This window comes from Macrotis lagotis, chromosome X (genome assembly GCF_037893015.1).
Source record: "Macrotis lagotis isolate mMagLag1 chromosome X, bilby.v1.9.chrom.fasta, whole genome shotgun sequence".
Taxonomy (NCBI): domain Eukaryota; kingdom Metazoa; phylum Chordata; class Mammalia; order Peramelemorphia; family Peramelidae; genus Macrotis; species Macrotis lagotis.
This window is the reverse complement of record NC_133666.1, coordinates 331,126,286-331,149,783: the sequence shown is the minus strand read 5'-3', so window position 1 is coordinate 331,149,783 and position 23,498 is coordinate 331,126,286. Positions and strand designations below refer to the sequence as shown.

At 37.2% G+C, this 23,498-nt stretch overlaps 1 protein-coding gene and 1 pseudogene across 3 annotated transcripts in view; both read left to right on the top strand.

The window, feature by feature from the left end:
* The first annotated feature begins 291 nt into the window (after positions 1–291).
* On the top strand, positions 292–789 carry LOC141501745 (large ribosomal subunit protein eL21-like; annotated as a pseudogene).
* A 21,775-nt stretch (positions 790–22,564) lies between these two features.
* Positions 22,565–23,498, top strand: part of SLC12A7 (solute carrier family 12 member 7) — a 283,362-nt gene continuing 282,428 nt past the window's right edge. For all 3 annotated transcript variants that reach the window (XM_074201693.1, XM_074201698.1, XM_074201697.1), the window contains exon 1: positions 22,565–22,736. In XM_074201693.1, the coding sequence (XP_074057794.1) occupies positions 22,565–22,736 (172 nt within the window). The remainder of the gene's footprint in view (positions 22,737–23,498) is intronic.

Sequence of the window (23,498 nt, the reverse complement as noted above, 5' to 3'; positions counted from 1 at the left end):
CTCCATTTCTAATGGAGATCTTGGAATATCATTATTCAGAAGTCAAAAGTTATAAGCTTATAGCCAAGAATAACTTACTTAGTGAAAATGAGTATAATTATCCAAGTGGAAATGACACTTTAATGAAATGGGACTTTCAAGTACTCCTGATTAAAAAGAAAAAACAGAGCTGTATAGAAATGTTAAGGTTCAAACACAGAATTAGATAAACATAAAAAGCTACACAGATACCCAATTAGAAGGGACTAAACGCTTTCCGCCGGCTCCTCCATATTCCAGTGAGTTGCCAAAATGACAAACACAAAAGGAAAAAGGAGAGGGACTCGATACATGTTTTCTAGGCCCTTTTGAAAACATGGTGTCGTCCCTCTTGCTACATATATGTGCATATACAAGAAAGGTGATATTGTAGATATGAAGGGTATGGGCACAGTTCAGCAAGGAATGCCCCACAAATGTTACCATGGAAAGACTGGAGGAGTCTACAATGTTACACAGCATGCTGTAGGCATTGTTGTAAACAAACAGGTTAAGGTCAAGATTCTAGCCAAGAGAATTAATGTGCGTATTGAGCATATTAAGCATTCTAAGAGCAGAGATAGCTTCCTGATGCGAGTAAAGGAAAATGATCAGAAGAAGAAAGAAGCCAAAGAAAAAGGCACTTGGGTTCAACTAAAACGTCAGCCTCCTCCACCCAGAGAAGCACACTTTGTGAGAACCAATGGCAAGGAACCTGAGCTGTTGGAACCAATCCCCTATGAATTCATGGCATAAATGACTTAAAAAATAACCAATAAAAGATTTCTTGAATTTTGGGGAAAAAAAAAAGAAGAAGGGACTAAACAAGAATGAACTACTAATATGGGGGAATAATAAATATGTCTGCTCTGAACCTTATTATCTTCAGGGGCATCAGGGAGAATCTACTAAAACTGAAAGACTTTGGAGTGGTTCTATTATGTTTTGATAATCTTAGAAGAAGAATAGAAAGGAAGGGGAAGAGGAATAGACTAAGGGAAAGGAAAATGAGAGTTAAGAAAAATTATTTCATATAATCATAATGCACAGATAAAAGTCTATACAAGCAGGGAATAAGAGGTAAGAGTAACAGAGATTATTGAAACTGAACTGATCAAAAGAAGGAAGAAATACAAACTCACAGAGTTGGGTATAGAGATACATTTCACTGAAAAGGAAGGTTGAAAAGAGGCATAGAGAAATTAGATAAAGAAAACAAACTCTAAGTATGAACAAACTGAATCTGAGGGAATGTACAACATTTGGAGGATAGCTGAACAACTTAAATAATTGTGATGAGATATTATTGTGCTATAGGAAATGATGAAAATAGTGTCAGAAAAATCTGGGAAGACTTGAATGAACTAATGTAGAGAGAAGCAAACAAAACTGGGAAAATAATTTATACAATGTCAACAGCATGGTAAAGATTAAATTTTTTTTATTTGAAAGTTTTTTGTTATTGTGGGTTTTACTATTCTGAATTCAAGTTCTCTATGAACAAAATCTTCCATCTACTCTTGGAGTTCCTGCTTTCAATCATTTTTCTGGGGTTGTTGGCTTTTTAAAAAATTATTACAGTATTGCTCTCTACTTCTGGGGTTTCATACCTATATTCTATTAAACCACAGTATCTTTTCATTATATTAGAGTTGGTTTTAAAATATTTTTATTGCTTCTTTCTTTTTATCTTTCTGCCACAGATGGCTAGCAAAGACATCTGTCTCTACCTTCTCCCCCTTAACAGTTCCTTACTAACTCCTTTTAGTTATGTAGTTGCTGTGGTTTCTTTCAATCCAATATCAAAAGAATACAACTTTTAGCAGTTATTACAGATTTCTCAGTTGCTATCTTAAATTAGGGAAGTCAGTCAACCCAGAATCTGGATCTTGCTCATTTCACATAGGACCAGATGGTATAGACCCAAGAGTCCTCCTTCATTGCCATCCTAGAGCAAGGGTCAATATCCAGAATTCATCAGGATGATAACATGGTATTTTGTTCTTTGTTTTGTATTTTTGTGGGAAGAGAAGGGAAGAAATTATTTTTGGAAGGTTTTTGCTCTGTATTTTCTTTTGTTTCACTTCAGCCAGGCTGTCCTTACATGATAAGTATAGAGTATGGAGCTGGTTCCATTCCCTCTATAGTTTTGTAGAGCTATATTCTTCATGTAAAGGCTAGAGAATCAAGATCATCTCCAAGGAAGCATTGGAGTTGAACTCTAACAGGAGGAATTATTTGTATTAACATCCTGAAATTATAAATATTTCTTAAGAAGTGATGATGAGGTGAATGCTAGTATTCTTTCTCCTTGCTCTTCTCCATCAGGAAAAAAGGGGATCAATCATATAGTACTACTCAAACTAAAATAATTTTTTTTCATCAAAACCCATATTGTGTTATCCTCTCCATTCTTTTCATCCAGTTTCCTATCTGGAAAACAAGCATAATATTAGCAGCCAAAAAATAGAAAGGGCTTTCCTAGAAAATCAAGAATGTTTGATGGTCTAATGAATTTTTTTCATAGATTTTAAATATTTTATTTTTCCAATTACATATAAAACAATTTTTAACATTTAAAAAATGTTGAGTTCCAAATTCTCTCCTTTTCCTCCCCTCCCCTTCATTGAAAGGGCAAGCAATTTGTTATAGGTAAAACATATGTAGTCATGCAAAACATAACTCCATATTTGTCATATTGTGAAAGAAAACACACTCCTCAAAAAAAACAAGAAAAATGAAATTTTTGAAAAATATGCTTCAATCTGCATTTAGACTATATGAGCTCTTTCTCTGAAGATGGATAGCATTTTTAACAAGTCTGTCGAAATTGTTCTAGATCGTTGTTAAGAATACCTAAGTCATTCACAGTTGATCATTGTATAATATTGCTGTTATTATACACAATGATCTCCTGAGTCTGCTCACTTCACTGTGCATCAGTTCATATAAGTTTTCCCAGGTTTTTCTGAAACCATTCTGCTCATATTTCTAATAGCACAATACTATTCCATCACAATCATACGCCACAATTTGATCAATCAATTCCTAATTGATGTGTATCTCTTCAATTTCCAATTCTTTGCCACCACAAAAAGAGTTGTTATAAATATTTTTGTAGATGTAGATCTTTTCCTTTTTGAAAAAAATCTTTTTGAGATACAGACCTGGTAGGGATATATCTGGATCAAAAAGTATGCAGTTTATAGTCCTTTGGACACAGTTCCAAATTGCTCTCCAGAATGGTTGGATCAATTCACAAGCCCACCAACAGTGTATTAGCCTTTCTCCACATCTCCAACATTTATCATTTTCCTTTTCTATCATGTTACCCAATCTGACTGGTACTAGATGATACCTCAGGATTATTTTAATTTGCATTTCTCTAATCAATAGTGATTTAAAACATTTTTATATAACTATAATTACCCTTGATACCTTCATCTGAAAACTTCCTGTACAGATCCTTTGACCATTTATGATTTGGGAATGACTTGTGTTCTTTTTTTTTTTTTAGGTTTTTGCAAGGCAAATGGGGTTAAGTGGCTTGCCTCAAGGCCACACACTAGGTAATTATTAAGTGTCTGAGTCCGGATTTGAACCCAGGTACTCCTGACTCCAAGGCCGGTGCTTTATCCACTACGCCACCTAGCCGCCCCTGACTTGTGTTCTTTTAAATTTGACTCAGTTCTTTGTATATATCTGAGAAATGAAACCTTTATCAGACAAACTTGTTATAAATTTTCCTCCTTTCTTTCTAATCTTAACTGCATTGATTTTGTCTGTGCAATGTTTTTTTTAATTTAATGCAATTTGGATGTTATACCATTTGACATGTATACACACACACACACACACACACACACACTTGCTATTTCTTTTACTTTATTGTCTGTTACCCTTTAGTAAAATATAGTTTCTCAGATTATTTCTTTAATTAGATATTTTTTGCTTTGTCTAAGATCATGATTGCTACCTATGCTTTTTTTTTTTTTTGCTTCAGTTGAAGCATAATAGATTCTGCTCCTTTGTGTATTTCTCTCTGCTTCACATGTGTTTCTAGTAAACAATATATGGTATAATTCTGATTTTTAATCCACTCCATCTGCTTCTGTTTTATCAGTGAGTTCATCCTATTCAGTCAGTTATGATTACTAACTGTATTTCCCTCCATCCTATTTCCTTCTTCCTCCTTTATCCTTCTCTCTCTCTCTCTGTCTCTCATTCTCTCTGTCTCACTGTTTCTGTCTCTTTCTCTCTCTGTCTTGTTTCAGTCTCTGTCTCTCTGTCCATTGCTGTCTCTCTCACACTCTCTCTCTGTCTCTGTCTCTCTCTCTCTCTCATTTCACTCTGTCCTTCTTCAAAAGTGTTTTACTTCTGTCTCTTCCAATCTGCCCTGTCCTCTTTTATCCTCTTCTATTCATACTTCCCTGTAGAATGACAGATTTCTATATCCAACTGTGTGCAGTTCCTCTTGGAGTCAATTTCAATGAGATTAAGGTTCAAGCATTGCCCAACCCAAACATCTTACTTCCTGCTGTAAAAGCTCTTTTGCACTTCTTTTATGTGATATTATTTATCCCACTCCACCTCTCCCCTCTTTCTCCCTCTAGTACATCTCTCTTTTTAACACCTTAATTTTATTTTTTAATTACTTCATAGTTAACTCAAACCCATACCTTCGGACTAAGTATACTTCTAACTACCCTAATAAGGATAAAGGAGTTGTCATCTTCCCATCCAGAAATATAAAACATTTAACCTTATCCATTCCCTTATGGTTTATTTTTCCTGATTACATTTTTATGTCTCTCTTGAGTCTTGTATGTCTATTGTATTTCTATTCAGTTCTAGTCTTTTCATCAGAAATGTTTTAAAGTTCTTTTTTTATTTACTAAATATCTGTTTTCCCTGAAGTATTATTACCAGTTTTGCTGGGTAAATGATTCTTGGTTATAATATTAGTTCCTTTGTCCCCTAGAATATTATATTCCAAGTCCTCTGATTCTTCACTGTATATGCTGGGTTGTTCTGACTGTAGCTTCAAATTATTTGAATTGTTTCTTTCTGACTTCTTGCCATATTTTCTTCTTGATTTTAAAGTTCTGAAATTTGGCTAATATCCCTCTGAGTTTTCATTTCAGGAATCTCTTTCAAGAGGCATCTGGTAGATTATTTCCATTTCATTTTACCCTATAGTTCAAAGATATCAAGGTAGTTTTTAACCTTGATAATTTCTTGCAATATAATGACTAGGCTCCTTTTTTTTGATCATGTCCTTCAGATAGTCCAATGCTTCTTATGTTGACTTTACTCAATCTATTTTTCAGATGAGTTATTTTTCTGAAGATAGATTTTACATTTCACATTTTCTTCTATTTTTGATTTCTCAGAAAGTCATTAGCTTCTACATACCCAGTTCTAATTATTTTTTTTAGGTTTTTGCAAGGCAAATGGGGTTAAGTGGCTTGCCCAAGGCCACACAGCTAGGTAATTATTGAGTGTCTGAGACCTATTTGAATCCAGGTACTCCTGACTCCAGGGCCGGTGCTTTATCCACTGCGCCACCTAGCCGTCCCATCAGTTCTAATTTTTAAGGAATTATTTTCTTCCGTGAACTTTTATACCTCCTTTTTCATTGGTTAATTCTATTTTTTAAGAAGCTCTTCTCTAGTGGATTTTTGTGTCTCTTTTACTATTTGACATATTTATTATTTAAGGTGTTATTTTCTTCAGTATTATTTTTTGCCTTCTTTACTAAACTATTGGTGCTTTTTTCCCCTATGATTTTCTTGCATTGGTCTCATTTCTTTTCCCAATTTTCCTCTAATTCTTTTATTTGATCTTTAAGCTCCTTTTTGCACTCTTCCAAGAATCTTTTTTGGACTTGAGATCAATTAATATTTTAATTTGAGGATTTGCATATGTCTATTTTGACATGGTAGATTTCTTCTGAATTTTGATCTTCCCTGACACCATAGTATCAGATTCTTTTTTTCTTGTCTGTTCATTTTTCCATTCTATTTCTTAACTTTCAACTTTATGTTAAAATTGTTCCCTGCTCCTGGGGTGGAGAGGACACTGTCCTAAGTTTCAGGTTTTTCATGCTGCTATTTTTCTGAGCTAGTTCTGGGATTCTGTAAGGTTTCAGTTCTTCCAAGATAGTCTGATCTAAGGAGAGGTGTGAACACTGTTCTCTTGATCTGTGCTGTGGTCTGTCCTTGACCACAAATACTTTTTTTGCCTTGGAATGATTACCTTAGCCCCTGCTTTTGTTGGTGCTCCTACTTGTCTTGGGACTGCAACTCAGAACTGTGAATGGACAATGCAACAGAGTCCTGCTCCCACTTCCAACAAAGGATCCTCTATAACTTCTAACCAGTTGTCTGACCCCTAAGCTGTTTGCAGTTGGAGCCCAAAAGCCTCTAATTCAGTTGCCCACAAAGCCTACTGATATTTTGCCAGGGATTGTCTTTGCTGGACTGTGCTCCACTCATACCCCAGTGAAATAGACTTTTCCTGTTGACTATCTAAGTTGGTTTCAGCAGAAAAATTTTCACCCTCTCCTTTTGTTAGTTCCATCACTTTGGAATTTGTTTTGAGGTATTATTTTAACATTGTTTGGAGGCAAATTTGGGATAGCTCAGATGGGACCCTTCCTTTACTCAGCCATCTTGGTCCCACCCCCATTTGTGAGTTATTTAGAGTCTAGGGGTCTCCATCTCACTCAGCCTGGAAATGCAGTGGTTATTCATGGATGGATCACACTACTGAATTTCCAGGAACAGTTAATCTGTTCATTTTCTGAGCTGGGTCAATTAATCAGCCTTGTGTTTTTCTTTTCTCCCTCTCCATCCTCATTCTAAATTGATCGGTACAGACATCTGATTGGCTTAGTTCCACTACCATGCTTGACTTCATTACTTTTAAACTGCTTTCATTCTTCTCTTTCCATCCATTCTCTTCCTCTTTTACTCTCTGTCTGCCTCTCTCCAATCTCTCTAGTGCATTGTGTCTATCAGGATCAATATTTTGCTTCTCTTCTTCTCTTCAACAGTCTTTCTTCTTCCTTCCTTCAATTTCCCTTTCCTCCCTTGCTATCCTCTTTTGTCCCACATCTCTTCACTTGGCTCCTTGGACCTTTCTATATATCTTTATATACAACCTCTCCATCTCTATCTTCAAGGAAACTAAGTGGCACAGTGGATAGAGCACTGGTCTTGGATTCAGGAGTATGGAAGTTTGAGCCCAGCCTCAGACATTTTATCCTTACTAGCTGAGTGACCTTGGGAAAGTCACTTATCACCAACTGCTTCACATCCAGGACCATATTCAGTCATCCAGATTCATATCTGGCCACTGGACCCAGATGGCCCTGGTAGAGAAAGTGAGGCTGGTGACTTAGCACAATCCCTCTTGTACTTGTCATTCACATACTTGTCATGGCATCACCACCTTGATGTCCTGGTACAAAGGACAAACATCATCATCTATGTCTCCAAACTGAGCACAGTGCTCTTTTAAAATCAATTTTTATTCAACTTATTGGATTAAATATCATGTTTCCTATTCTAAAGTTTAAATGTAGATGAATTCAATGTTTGTATTTTCTTTCTTTAAAAAACACTTGTCTGCTGTACAAACCATTATGTACAAAATACTTAAGCAGAGTGAGAACTAATGATAGTGTTTGTATACACCAAACTGAATTTGTTGCTATTATGAACAAAATATGCTGAACAAAGAAATTATTCAGTGAAGTTAGTAAAACATCTGATAGAAATCAGTAAAATTTCTGTTTGGATAGCAAATTTAGTTATATGACCTTAAAGAACTCTAGAATTCTATTATTTTAATAGAATTGATTTTTTTTCACTTTTATGTGGCCCATTACCTATTTTTCCTGTAGTTCAGTGTTCCTTAATTTAAAAAAAAATTCCTTGGCTCAAAGACAAGAACTTTTTTATCTAGTTTTCTTACCTCAATTCTTGACAAGCTCTTGACCCATACTTTACTTTTTAAACTTTTTTTACTAATGCAAGTAAGAGCTATTAACTTCCTTTTGTAGGTGCATCATTTTTCCTCCATCAGTTTAAAAGAAAGGGAAAAAAACCCAAAAGGCAAGAGTTCCTAACCTGAACCTATTTTGATTATTAATCCCCTTTGTAGTTCTGTGTATTTATTTTATATATTTAAGAAATATCATTCAGATGAATCTCTAGGTTTCATCACACTGCCAAAGTATCCTATTATACATACACAAAAATCAAGAACCTTTGCCACAAAGATAATATTGAAATTTAGAGATCTATGAATAGTTCCAAAGCATCTCTGGAAGGTGGTCACTTAGCATCTGCCTGATGATGATGGAAAATCAATGGCTAATTCTCTGATAGATAAATGGTTAAGGAATACAAACTATTCTCAGAAAACCCCAACTATTCACAATATTATGGAAAATGCTCCAAATCCTTAGTAATAAGAGAAATGCAAATTACAAAGATATCCTTGAGATTTTACCTCATAACCTATAAATGGGCAAAAATGATGAAAAAGTAACTGTCAATATTTGAGGAGTTGTGGAGTGACATGTACATTAACACATTACTGTTGGAGCTGTAAAATGGTATAGCCACTTTGGAAAATGATTTTGAATTCTGTAAAGAAGGTGACTAAAATATCCATATTGTTTAAAAAAGAAATTCCACTCCTGGACTTAATGAAAAGCCATTGATAAGAAAATAGTCTCTTTTTGCTCCAAAATATTTTTAGCAGCCTTTTTGTGATAGTTAAAAACTGGAAACAAAGTAAATACCATCAATTGGAGGATGATTAACTAAACTGTGGTACATGAATCCAAGGGAATATTACTGTGTTATAACAAATAATGTGCATGATGAATACTGAGAAAGCATCGAAAGATTCAGGGTGAAGTAAACAAAGTCAAAAAAAGCAAAATACACAATGACCACAAATGGAAACAAGAGGTACACACTACACCAAAAAATAAAAAGGAAGTATAAAGATCAATTATAAAGGTCAAGCAGAGCTGGAATGAAGAAAGATTAACCCCCCCCCCCAACTTATCCCTTCATGGGAGTGAGAGCTACACAAGTGTTACGCATTGTACATGTTTTTGCACATTTTCTAATGTATCAGTCAGCTGTTTTGACTTTTTTTCTTTACTCTCAAAAAAATCTATTTGTTATATGATTTAATTCTTGGGAAGAGGAGGGGAGGGATACTTGGGATAAATACAGTGATGTATGAAACAGAAAATATCAATAAAAACTAGAGAAAAAGGCCCATCAGTGGTTCTCAAAGCCTACCTCCAAAACTTACCTCCATAGCCTAATATTGTAGGCCCTTCATAATTTAATTTCAACCTATCATTTCAATCTGATGTCACAATCTTCCCCATGGCATACCCTATGTTCCACTCAAATTGTCTCTTAAAACTACATATTTTCCTGCCTCTTCTTTCATCAGTAGAGAATCTTAGTGGGGCAGGGATGGGGAAGAGGGTTCAACTGGCACAGTTATCAGTACAGCACTAAGCTAAATCAGGAACATAGATCATTATCTCCCAAATCCCCTAATGATGGGAATTCTGAAGTAGTAAAGCAAAGTTTCTTATTCTCCAAGATCATCCTAGGAAACCATAACTGTCCCATTCCTGGCTACCCCTCCCAGAGAATCAGCAACCAGTTGTAAACAGAGCTGTGGGCTCAAAGGGGAAGGAAGAGGAAAAAAATATCTAGGATCCCCAGACTACCATAACACACCACTTAAACCTTCTTCTACAAGTCATTTCTTGAATTCCTCTTACGAAGGTCTCCTATCCAAAAAAATGTACTTGGGATCCAGTTTTCTTTATCTTTGTAGATTACCCAATGCCTATTGTATACAGCACATGGAAGGCACATTCATTCAGTCTTTGATATGTGAACGTGCCAGAAGCAGAGAAGTCAAGCGGTGAAGCCGATGCTCAGAGCCAAGGGAGTATCCTGGGCAGGTGTGTCCTGCCTTGCTCCCAGGAGCATTACCTGGCAGTCTCCTGTCTGCCAGGCAGCCGTTAACACAGGCTGTTTCAGAAAGGCTTCAGTAGCAGGGAGCTGGCCAGCATTATCTCAACCTAGCTGATATCTTTGTAAAAAGGAAGCCACCATGCAGTAAAATTGGCCAATGGAAGAGTTGCACAGAGTCTCCCATTCAGGTCACCTGTAATAGTATTTGCACCCATGAGATCCTTATCTGATGTGGAAATTCTCTATGCCTCCCTATAGCTTGAACATATACATGTATGTGTATATATATATATATATATAATATATACATATATACAAACATGTGAATGTGTGTGGAATATATGTGTATAGGCTTGTCCACTGATTGTAATTGCAAAATACTTGTCTTTCTTCTCTTGAGCTATAGTTCGGCCAGCAGCACCTGGATTCAGAGAGTTCAGACCCTAAGGGGATCCCACTAACAATGAAACAGATGAATGTTCAAAGATCCTACTAATTACTGTTTCTTCCAAAATTCCTGCCAAAACCTTCGTTTTTTCCTCAAGAATGTCAATTTCAAAGTTCTTAGTTTCTGACAGAATGAACAAATGACTTCACCATAATTTAAATTTTTTTATATTTGAACTTGACAAACACCAAGCAAAATAAATATTTCTGTATACATTGCAAGGCATCATATTCCACACTTGAAAAGTTCAAATTGTAAAGGGGGAAATTCTTTCTTATATTTAGGAAAATTTTGCACTATTTCTCAGTAATTCTTAAAAAGTGACCCAATTCCTGTTTCAAGAAATATCTTTCGAAGAACATATATATTTTTTCTTTTATAGTAAGGCAATGGGGTTAAGCGACTTATTCAAGGTTACATAGTTTTAATTTTTTATTTAATTATTAGGTGTCTGAGGTTTGAACTCAGGTCTTCCTGACTGCAGGGCTGGTGCTGTATCTACTGCATCACCTAGCTTCCCATAATAAATTTATTTCTAAAGAAAGAAGTCTCAGGCAGGATGGGCTTATATCTCTTTCACACTGCATACTTATTCTAGTCTTCACTTAGTTCTACTTTCAGAAACTCCTACCTCTCTATTCGCCCCCCCTCATTAGCCATTGTTATAGGTTAAACTAGTCATTTTCTAAAAATACAACTACCCTCGGGAAGCACTTGAGTGTGAATGAGTTTAATATGATCATTGTCTTCTAAAACTAGATTAAAGTAAGTCTAGGAAACTGGAAGTTCTGTTTGTAGGTGATTGGGGAGGAAAGGGCCTGCAAGGTGGGGAGAGGAAGGGAGGAAGGAGAGAGAGAACACCTCTGCATTTGGAAGGAAAGTGAAATAATTTAGGAACTTTAAACCAAAATGTGGTACCAAAGTGGGTTTTGGAAGACCAAAAGCCATTTGAAGAGATCTGCAAGCATAGCAACTAAAGCAGACCAAAAAAAAAAAGGGGAGAGTGGAGGAGGATCAGGTAAATAACCTCCCAGTCAGCATCTTCAGGTAGAGAGGTTCAGTTTTGATTATGACAAATTATATAAACCCAATAGCTAGTCAGCACACTATGATGAATTTCTTTGGAAACAGACTATAGGTGAAAGTAGAACAGATAGGATAAAGACTTCTTTCAGTTGTTAAGGGTCTTTTAAGGTCTCATGGCAACCAGAAAAACAAACAAATGTAGGACCCATTACTGACCACAGCCTTAGAATGACTTACTTCCCTCTGGCCTCTGGGGTTTGGGAAATGTATGGGCTAATTCTTTTTCTTGTTCTTTAAAGTGAATCTTCTTTGATTGGGGCTTTTAGAAGTTTGGTTAGGAAGAGAAAGAACGTTATTAAGAGGTTTTATAGAGGTAAAACAGATTTTCGATTTGAAGGAAATCCAAAGAATACAGGCAGTCACGAGGTTACAAATGGCCTATGTTCCAAGAGTTCCTTTATTAAGTCATTATTTACAACTTAGAATGCATTTTTTAAAATAGAAATAATATTATAAGTAGGAGTTGGGTTCCCAGGTTAGCATTTTTGACCCCACTCTAGTCTATCCTTTCTCCCCAAAGTGCAGATCTGAACATGTGCCCCCATTCAATAAACTACTGGTACTCCTTATCAATAATAGAATTCTGTTTGGCATTCAAAGCTCTTCATAACTTGTCTTCTCCTCCTTCTTTCCAGTCTTTTTAAACTTAAGCCTCATCCCCATAAACTCTGTGTTCCTGTGATCTTCTAGCTATTTCTCAAATGAGACACTCCATCTCTCTACATGATGACTTTTTCCTGGCTCTTCCTCTACCTAGGAAGCTCTCCCTCCTTGTGGCTGTCTCAGCAATTCCACTGCCTCGTACAAATCTGACTTTCTACAGAAAGCCTTTCCCAAACCCCCTTAACTCCAGTGCCTTCTCTCTTTTGATTATCTCCAAGTAAGATTAATTATGGAAAATTAGACATACAGATTCACAGTTGGAGCTGTGATTAATTAAATGAGGGGTGGGGAGTGTGATAATGATCAGACTTGCACTTTAGGAAGACCAATTTGATAGTGGGAATGGAGGATGGACTAAAGTGGGAAGAAACTTGAGAAGAGATGCCAAGCAAATGGTTATTTTGATGGTTCAGGAATGAGGGTACTGAAGACCAGCACCAGGATGGCAGTGGTATCAGAGGAGAAAATGCATCATATAAAAGAGACCTGCTAAAGGTAAAGTCTGTGGGATTCGACAACAGATTAGTTATGGAGAAGTGAGAAAACATGAGGAGTAGAAGATGATAAACAGGTTGAAATTCAGAGAATATGTGCTTTGGTAGGCAGATCCTCAGATATGGCATGCCTTTTGGAGCTATTTGAAATGGAATTTTCCTTTCTACTATTGCCTCTTGGATTTTGTTATATTATGACATAAACATGCAACCCATTATAGACTGTAACTTAGCTGAAGCTATTGTCTCAATTAATATCCTCACTGATTCCCTAATGATTCCCCAGGTATACCATCATAACATCAGCAGATAGATATAATTTTATTTCCTCATTATAGCTTTAAACTTCTTTCTTATGCCTTAAATTTATTTCTCTTGTTTTATTGTTATTTCTAGCATTTCCAAAGATGATATCAAATAATTGTGGGGTGAAAGAGCATCCTTGTTTTACTTCTATAGGAAAAGATTCTAGTGTATCCTCATTGCATATGATGCTTGTTTTTGGTTTTAGATAAAGTTTTTTGTAATAAAAAGTTTCCTCCATGCATATACTTTGTAGAATTTTTTGCATAAATGATGTTGTACTTTATCAAAGTTTTTTTTTTACTGCATCTGTTAAGATAATCATGTGATTTTGGTGTTTTAAAAATATGATTATGGTATTATTTTCATAATACCTATCTTTGCATCAACTTAGTCATGGGTTTTTTTTTTCAAGGCAAATGGGGTTAAGTGGCTTGCCCAAGGTCACATAGCTAGGAAATTAAGTATCTGAGGCTGGATTTGAACTCAGGTACTCCTGACTCCAGGACCGGTGCTCTATCCACTGCACCACCTAACTGCCCTCAACTTAGTCATGTTAAATGATTACCTGAACAAATTATGATAGTCTTTTTAACTATAGTTAGGGATTTTTCTCTGTCGTTAATTCTTCAGGTTGTTTACCTTGTCTGCATTCCTGATGTCCTAGACTCTGGAGAAACTTAGAATTGTTTCACCTCTTGCACATAATGCCTACTTTAGAGAAGTTTGAGAAGTCATGAGGATCAGGGAAAATATCAGATCTGTCTTCTCATTGGTCATATGACCCAGAAGTGCTGCCTCTCATTTTGACCCATATTAAATATAATTATGATTATTTCAGATTTCAATCAAATAGAAGAAAGCCAGAGGATTATCCAAAGAACAATGAAGAAATAAACAAGGAATTTTGTAGAAAAGCTATTACAATGCAATCAAACAAGCACATCTAGTTCTTTGCAGAGTAAATTAAGAAAACTCAATACAATTACCGATTGCTTTCCAGATGGTTGGACCTAATCACAGCTCCAACTGTGAATATGTCCATCTAACTTTCCACAGTTCATCCAATGTTGACTACTCACACTTTTTATCATCTTTGTCAATTTGAGAGTTGTAGATTGAAATCCCAGAGTAGATTTGATTTGTATTTTTCTTTTTATTCATGAGCTATATTTTCGATGATTGCTCACACCAGTTCCTTGAGAACTGTTTATTTGTATCCTTTAACCTTTTATTGATTGGGAGAATGGCTCTTCAAAATATATCTGTTACTTGCTAAGATGGTTTAGAATCATCCAAGATTCTTATAAGTGATATTTTAACACAATTATTTTCCCCTAGTAAATAGTATCCCTACTTATTCTAGTTACATTGATTTCATTTGCACAAAAATTTCAATTTTGTCAGCTAATTCTAAAAAATATTTTGTGATCATCTCTATCCATTATTTTAAGACCTCTCCTTCTAGTCATAAATGTGAAAGGTGTGTGATCTAGATCTCATTTTTAAAAAAATATTGTGACTTCTTATGCTCAGGTTGCATATTCGTTTTGAACTTATCATACTATACAATATGAATACTAATCTAAACCTAATTTCTGTCAAATTGCTCTCCAAATTTCTCTATAGTTCTTATGGAATAGGGAATTCTTTTTTTTTAGGTGTTTCTTTTTTGCAAAGCAAATGGGGTTAAGTGGCTTGCCCAAGGCCACACAGTTAGGTAATTATTAAGTGTCTGAGACCGGATTTGAACCCAGGTACTCCTGACTCCAAGGCCGGTGCTTTATCCACTATGCCACCTAGTTGCCCCTGGAATAGGGAATTCTTTTTCAAATAATTGATGTTCTTGGTTATATAGAACACTGGTTTATTGAATTTGTTATTTCTGATTCTTTCTTATCTGACCTGTTTCACTGACCTAATTTTCTATCATTTTATTTAATTTTCCACTTATAAAAGGCTCATGCTTTTATTTTTTTCTCGATTTCATATAAAATATTTTTTTAATTTGTTTTTTTTAATTTTGAGTCCAAAATTCTCTTCTTCCCTCTCTCTCCTTCCTTTTCTTTTGAGAAGATAAGCAGTTTACTCTAGATCATATACATGATGTGCAGAATTAGTTTTCATATTAGTGATGTCACAAAAGAAAATAGACCAAAAGAATCTAAAGAAAAAGTTTTAAAAGTATGCTTTGATCTGCATTGAGACTCCATCAGTTCTTTCTCTGGAGGTGGATAGTATTTTCCATCATAAATCCTTCATGGATTTATTCATTTATTCAATTCCATAGCTGAAAATTGCTATGACATTGATCATCTTACAATATTGTTTTTGCTGTGTACAGAGTTCTCTTGGTTCTGCTCAATTCATCTTGCATCAATTCATTTGTAGCCATTCATTTTATCATTTCTTATGGTATAATAATATTCCATCAAAATCATATACCATAGGGGTGGCTAGGTGGCGTAGTGGATAAAGCACCAGCCTTGGAGTCAGGAGTACCTGGGTTCAAATCCAGTCTCAGACACTTAATTATTACCTAGTTGTGTGGCCTTGGGCAAGTCAATTAACCCCATTTGCCTTGCAAAAACCTAAAAAAAAAAAGTCATATATAACAACTTGTTCAGCCATTGCTATATTGATGGGCATTCCCTCAATTTCTAATTCTTTGCCAACTCAAAGGAAAGCTTCTATAAATATTTTTGTACATATATGTCCTTTTCCTTTTTATTTGATTTCTTTGATATACAAATCTGGCAGTGGTATTGCTGGATCACAGGGAATGAACAGTTTTATAGTTCTTTGGGCATGGTTCTAGATTGTTCTCCTGAATGGCTGAATCAGTTTGATATTCCATCAACAGTGTATTAGTGTTCCATTTTTTCTATTATTTTAACTAGCATCAAATTATTTGAAAGATTGTTTTACAGAATAATTTGAAAACTGATAATTCCCTCTCCATTTCTACTTTTTCCCCTTATTTTCCTTTATAGACCTGAAATCTTTAAAAAATTATTTTATACTAAATATCTGTAGATATTTAGGAACTTTTAAAAAACAGAATTGGGAACTAGTATATTGGACATTCGTATTGTCTATCTTATTCTCAATAACCCTAAAATGAAGTTTCAAGAGGGAACAAATGTAGGTTGGTACAATCCATTATGTGTCATAATTTTCTGCATTTATTACTTGTGCTATTTGTAAAAAATATTTAGATCTTGTAATTTATCAATGATTCTCAATCATCAGTAATATTATCTGAGTCAGCTCACTATTGCCCATCACCACTTGTCCTTGGGTACTTTCTCTTACAATTGTGCCTTTATAACAGAGTTAATAGGAATTCAATTTATTCAATGCTCTATATAGAAAGCAGTGTACAATTACCTCTAAAATTTCCAGGGCATGATTCTTCATTTTAGTATTCTAGACACTGATGACCAAGTCTTTCATTATCTCCCCAACTCCCCATATCCTTCATGTCTGATTATTTTGGTTTTGGTTTTATCCCATTTCTTTCAGTTTTCCAATCTGAAAAAAATGTTTATATAGTAGTTACCTTATACCCCATTCTATTTTTTTTTCATTTTAGCTGTTTCTCTCTGAACTTTATCCTGTTCTCTATCCTTCCCGGGGTTCAAAAACATCTTATCCCTCTCCTTCACCTACTGAACCCATTATGTTGCTGATGTTGTTGTTCAGTTGTATCTAACTCTTTGTGATCCTGTTTTGGGGTTTTCTTGGTAAAGACACTGGAGAGGTTTGCCATTTCCTTTTCCAACTCATTATATAGATGAGAAACTGAAGTAAACAGTGTTAAGTCATTTATCCAGGGTCATACAGCTAGTGTCTGAGGTCAGATTTGAACTCATGAAGATGAATGTCCCTTATACCAAGCCTAGCTGTGCCACCCTGCTGCTCCTTGAACCTATTATATATCTTTACCAAACATACCAGGAACAAATGCATTCATGGTTTAAGTGGGGATAATTTTTCTAGAATATTTACTTTCTTGTTGATAACTTGAACATTGGCAGTCAATTAATTATTTGAGCCACAAAATTAACCAAACAAAATTAACCTACAAAATGGACAATGCTCAAGAAATGAATATATAAAGTAACCCTTCAGTCCTTTCTTTGCAGCCCTCTTCAGATTTCATAATGACTAAGGAAAAGTAATAAAAAGTTTGTAAGGAAAAGGGGAGTTGAGAGACGGTGGCAAGGATGCCAAGAAGCTTATCAATATTAGGCCATTTACATACATGAATTTAACTTTTGGTCTTCTTAAAGTATAACCTGTGTCTAACAATCAAGAAGTTGACTGGAGGAAATGAACTACAAATATATTAACATTTTCAGCATAAATGAAACCAGAAGGATAAAGATGTTGTAGCTAAATGGGAAGATAGTTCACAGGTTCTCTTTTATAGATAAATAAAAGCCAGGGCAGAGTTGATTTTAACCTGTACCTAAAGGCAACAACTTCCTTAATTTAGGGCTATCTTTCCTACAATATTGTTACAGCCTTGTAACTGATAACTCTGCCTTCTGTCTCTGTTTCATCTGAGCCGTTCTTCACATAGATACCAAAATAATCTTTCAAAGGCACAGATCTGAACAGGTCACTCTCCTGATGTAAATAGACAAATAAGCAAACAAACCTTTGTTAGTTCTGGACTTCCCATAGGCTGAAATAAAATTTACTCAGTCTGGCATTTAAAAACTCCTACAATCCTGCCTCTTACCTTTTTTCCCAGACTACTTTCATACTACTTGTCATAAACCCTTCCTTCCAGTCTAACTGAACTGCCAGTTTTTCTATGATGTCATTTTCTATTTTCATACTTACCTATAGGCTGTCATCATAGTTAGAATTTGTTTCCACTTCATTTCCGCCTATTAAAATGCCCTTTCTTCAAAACCCAACCTAGGAGTTTCCTCCATGAAACTTACTTTAATCCTCCCAACTCAAAAAGATATATTTTAAAGTTTACAAACCATTATTTTTTTCTGAAATCAACCTGGTGAGGGAGGTAGACAAAGTATCATTATCTCCATTTTATAGATGAATAAACTGAATCTCAGTGACTTTCCAAGGTCACACAGCAAGTGTCAGAATCAGGATTTTACTTTATTTCATCAACCTCTGTCAGAGCTATTGGTACAAAAACTGTGCCAGCGACTGGACCTAGGGCCTGGAGATCTGATTTCCAGTCCTGATTCTGACACTTTGCTGTGTATCCAAAGTCACATAGATATTAGAGTTAAAATTTGAAGCTAGTTCATTGCAGTTCCAATCCAGCACTTTTTCTAATGTGTCAAACTGTCTCTTCTAGAAAGAACACCATATTTTGATTGCATTTGCTTTATTTGAAAGTAATGACATCTAAGTTGAAATTGGGAAATGTGGCTATTGACCTAATCAAGTTCACATAGGAGAAACTTGATCTAGAAGCATCATAGTTTTAAAAGGATTGGGAGATCAAATTTCTTTTCTTTTTTTTCAATTTATTTGTTCTTCCAACTACATGCAATGGTCATTTTCCATTTTTTGTCAATTTTATCAATTTTTGACAAGGTTTTGTGTTTAATATTTTTCTCCCTTCTTTCCCTCCTCTTCCCCCAACAGAAAGCATTCTAGACTCTACATATGTGTGTGTATATATATTATATATAATAATATATATGTAACTCTGCTAAACATAGATCCATATTAATCATGTTGCGAAAGAAGAATCAAATCCAAACAGAAGAAAAATATAACATTAAAGAGAAAAAAATGACAATGCATAATGCATAAATTGAAGATAGTCAGCTTTGATCTACATTTTAAACTCCACAGTTCCTTCTCTGGATATGAATGGTATTTTCCATCATAAGTCTTTTAGAATTGTCCGATTATTGAACTGCTGAAATGAATAAGTCCATCATGGTTGAGCATCACCCAGTGTTGTTGTTAGTGGGTATAATGCTGACTGATCAATTTTCAAGAAACCTCTCCAGAAAAGAGAATACTCCAAAGGAGTGAAAAAGATCATAGGTAGTACTACTGGGGGAAAAAAAAGAGGGAAGGAACAATTAAAAAGATAACCATCCTCTGTTGTGGTCCAGTGGGAAGATCTGAGTTTGAATTCTGACTCTGATCATTACTGAGTTTGCTTATGGTAAATTTCTTAACTTCTTTGGGCCTTTCTTCACTTGTAAAATGAGGGAATTAGGATTGCTTTCCAGCCCTCAATTCTGATCCTATAATTCTATATGTCATTCTCTATGACCCTTTAACACCAGCAATGTCCTCTTTCTCATCTCTACAAAATCTTTATGACAATATTCTGAACATGTGGCAGAATCCTTGATGAAAATTAAGTCAAGCTGTCTCAGATAATTTTCTAAAGTAAATCATGTCAGGGGGCAGCTAGGTGGCACAGTGGATGGAGCACTAGCCCTGGAGTCAGGAGTACCTGAGTTCAAATCCAAGCTCAGACACTTAATAATTATCTAGCTGTGTGGCCTTGGGCAAGCCACTTAACCCCATTTGCCTTACCAAAAAAAAAAAACCCTTAAAAAAAAAGAAAAAGAAAATAAAGTAAATCATGTCTTCGAAATTAAACAACTAAGAGATAAAGAGAATAAAGAATTCCACTTATGTCTTATCAAATGTTTTCAAATGCAACCTTAAAGGTTCTCTTTAAACAAGATGTCAGCAGTGTATGGGTCAGGATTTTCTGACATTTATCACCATGGAGATAACTGTTCCACAAACTGTAGAATGAGACACAAAATAGGGATACTTAACTGGCAAAGAGTGGGATTTTTCTATTGAAGAGAGTCCCTTATTCACAGAAGATATTGGACTAATTGGACTGAGTCCTGCCACACTTCAAATCTTCTTCAATAAAACCAGTAGATTTTGAAGGAAATTTCCTGTAAAAAGTGATTGAAAGTGATTGAAAAATTGCATATGGTCTTGATTATATTAAAATTTATTGTATGGGCAATCTATTAATCATACACACATACATACATATAAGCATACATACATATATACATTCACATACCTGACAGGCATTTCCCCAATTAAAATAGACTCAGAATTTTTAGAAATAAGATTTTATTTGATGTCTTCAGTTCCTAACCTTATTCATAGTTATCCTCAATATCCCTTTTCCTTCCCCTCTCAAAAAGCCATCCTATATAACAAGTAGTATTTTTAAAAGGAACAACAATCATTAAAACTGATTGAAGTCATTGAAACACATTGAAAAAAAAAAGAAAATGTATGACGTCTAATGTCTATGGAACTCCCACTTCCACAAAGATTTGAGTTGGAGTTTTCCTTTCTTCTATCTTCATTTGTTATGACTTAGAATTTAATAGGGAGAGGAAATTGGACATTTCAGAAATTGCATAGAACTTTTAATGACTGCTTGCTTTTGCAAAATCCTACCTATTTAATAACACCAATATTCTAACTAGGTGACACAGAAGACAGAGTACCAGGCCTGGAACCTGGGACACCTGAGTTCAAATCAGCCTCATACATTTCCTTCTTTGTGAATCTGGACAAAGCACTTAAGCTGCCTTAGTTTTCTCATCTGTAAAATGAGGATGTTAATAATAGTACCTACTTCTCAGGGTTGTTCTGAAGATCAAATGAGATAATTGTAAATGTTCAGTACAGTGTCTGGCACATAGCAAGTTCTATATAAATGTTTATTAGCTATTATTATTAATGAGGCAATATAGCTAGAAGAATCATTACTGAAAGTGAATATAAGATTACAGCATATTCTCTATCAGGACATGTCAAAAGTGACTTTAAAATGTCATTAAGCATCTCTATTATCAGGAAAAAATGTGAACTGGTCACATAGCCTAAATGAAGAATTAGTGCTACACTAATGTCCATTAAATATTAAAAAGAGCCAAAGGGAGACTTTAATACTTTGGGTAATATATGGGATTATGGGAAAACAAGGATATCATATATATTTAAGAAGAGGTGGAGGTGGAAAGGTAGGGGATATATGTTATTGAAAGGCATATCTACACCCTGGAGATTTTCCATCAATTAAAATATAATACCGGAAGTTACAAAGCAATTGACACATAGTTTTATTGCTTCTCAGAAAATATATTAATATACAAAGTATCTTAAGAATCTTAGTGCTTAATACTGCACCAAGACTTTTGGAACATCCTGCATAAAATAATATATAAATGTTGTGTTATTATATACGTCCAACAATATGAACAAAGAAAAAATATAAGAAAATTTTCTAGCAGAGAATTATTGAACTCTCCTGATCGTCTCTAAATTTCATTTTTGACTATTAGTACCACTTTCCTTCCATTGAAAAATTTGGGGCCACAACTGCTGACTTGCAGCGAAATGACAGAATTAAATTTCATTGTCTTTTTCTTACATCTTAAGTGACCTCCAGCAACTTCCATACAAAAGCAGAATCTAAGCTATATTTTTATGCACAATGGTTAACCTTTTAGTGGAAAAATGCACGAAAAGAAAGAATATGATTTAGGGGGAGGGGGAAACCGAATCCACCAACTTTGAATAGTCTCCAAAGAAGAAAAATTAGTCGAAAAGAACATTATTTTTTAAGAAAGATTTTATTTGAGTTTTACAGTTTTTCGTTTAATGTTGTTTGTCTCCCCCCACCCCCCACAGAAGGCACTCTGTTAGTGTTTATATTGGTTCCATGTTCTACACTGAGCTCAGTTGAATGAGATGACAGAGAAATCCTATCAAGAGGACATTATTTTTTTAAGCACTTAACTGAGGTAACTTTTTGTCACCGCCTGCTACTTTGTTTTAGTTAATCCCTTCTCCCCGGGCTATCTAATAGGACAGTACAGTTTCTTTGGGAAACGGTGATCAAGGTTTTATTTGACATTTTGAAGGGGCGTTTTATGCCCCCCTCTGCACCCCGGAGATGGCTGCGGCCCTCTCCCCAGTCCTCGGGAGGAGCGGAGCTCCCGTTCGGTATCGCTGCGCTCATGACTTCGGAACTCAAGACTGTCGCTGTGGGTGGTCCTCAAGGGTCACTTGGGATGTCCTTGACCGCCCAGATTGTGACTGGACGGAACTTTCGGCCCCGGGGCGGGGCGGCTCCCCTCTGAGCCCCAAGCCTGCGGGATGCGGTCCTCCTCGCCGTCCTGGCCCCTGCTGCCCCTTCACCCCCCACCCCGCTTCCTTGGCTCCAGGAGTGGAATCCCCTGTGCCTCCGCGGGCTCCCGTTACTCGTTCGGCACCCCGCCTTGGCGGTGCCCCCTCTTCCCGCACTCCCCGGGACCCCTCTAGGCTCGGGCGGCCCCCTCCCCGGGCCGAGGACCAGGGGGCGGGGTCTCTCGGCCGGTGTCGCCGCCCCGCCGCGTCTCCCCGCCCTCGCCCGGACGATGTGCCGGGCGGCGCTCTGGGCATCGCGGGGCCGCGGGGCCCGAGGGCAGTGTGGCTCGGGGTCCGGGCGCGGCTGAGGAGCGGCTCGCGGCGGCCCCGGAGCCATGTCCCAGCGCTTCGTGGTGACCCCGGCGGCGGGCGGGCCGGCGGAGCCCGGGGCTGGGATCGAAGCCCCGGCGGAGCCCCAGCGCAGCCCGCGCCCCTGCCCGGAGCCGGGCAACAAGGGCGACGACGCGCTGCCCATCCTGCACTACTGCCGGGAGCCCAGCAGATACGGTAGGTGCCCGCCGCCCCGGCCCCCGGCCCCGCCGCGCTCCCCACCTTACCGGCGCCCTCCGGGCGGGAGCCCAGGAGCCGGCCCCTCGGGGCCCCGGGCGGGGCGGCTGGCGGGGGCGCGGGGGCTGGGCCCCCTCCCGGGCAGTGCCCGGGGGCATCTGCGTTTGGCGCGGTCCGGGCGCCTCCCCTCCCACCCGTGGAAGTCCCGCTTCAGCCCTTCACGACCTCCCTCACCTCCCCCCGGCACGGCCTCTCCCGACCCCCGACCGGACCGAGCCGCGCATCGCCGACCCGCCGGCAGCAGCCCGCTCCCTTCCGGGCGTCACCCCCAAGGGGGCTTCTCAGTCCTGTCGCCACAGCCCATCTGCACCCCACCCCGGCGGCACTGCCGTTACCACCCGGGGGGGCTGGGGGAGTCGATCTGCTCCCCGAAACTGGATTTTCCTCCTTACTTTCTGGGGAGAGGAAGGATGCTTAAGCAGTGACAGATGGGGGAGTTAATTCTCAGAACGCTTCATCTTATTTCTCATGAAATCCTGAAGTTTTAAAACCAAGGTGCAAATCACACTACTAGTCTTTTTTATTTTATTTTTTAGTTTTTTAGGTTTTTTTTTTTTGCAAGGCATATGGGGTTAAATGACTTGCCCGAGGCCACACAGCTAGGTAATTATTCAGTGTCTGAGGCTGGATTTGAACTCAGGTCCTCCTGATTCCAGGGTCGGTGCTCTATCCACTGCGCCACCTAGCCACCCCCCGACTACA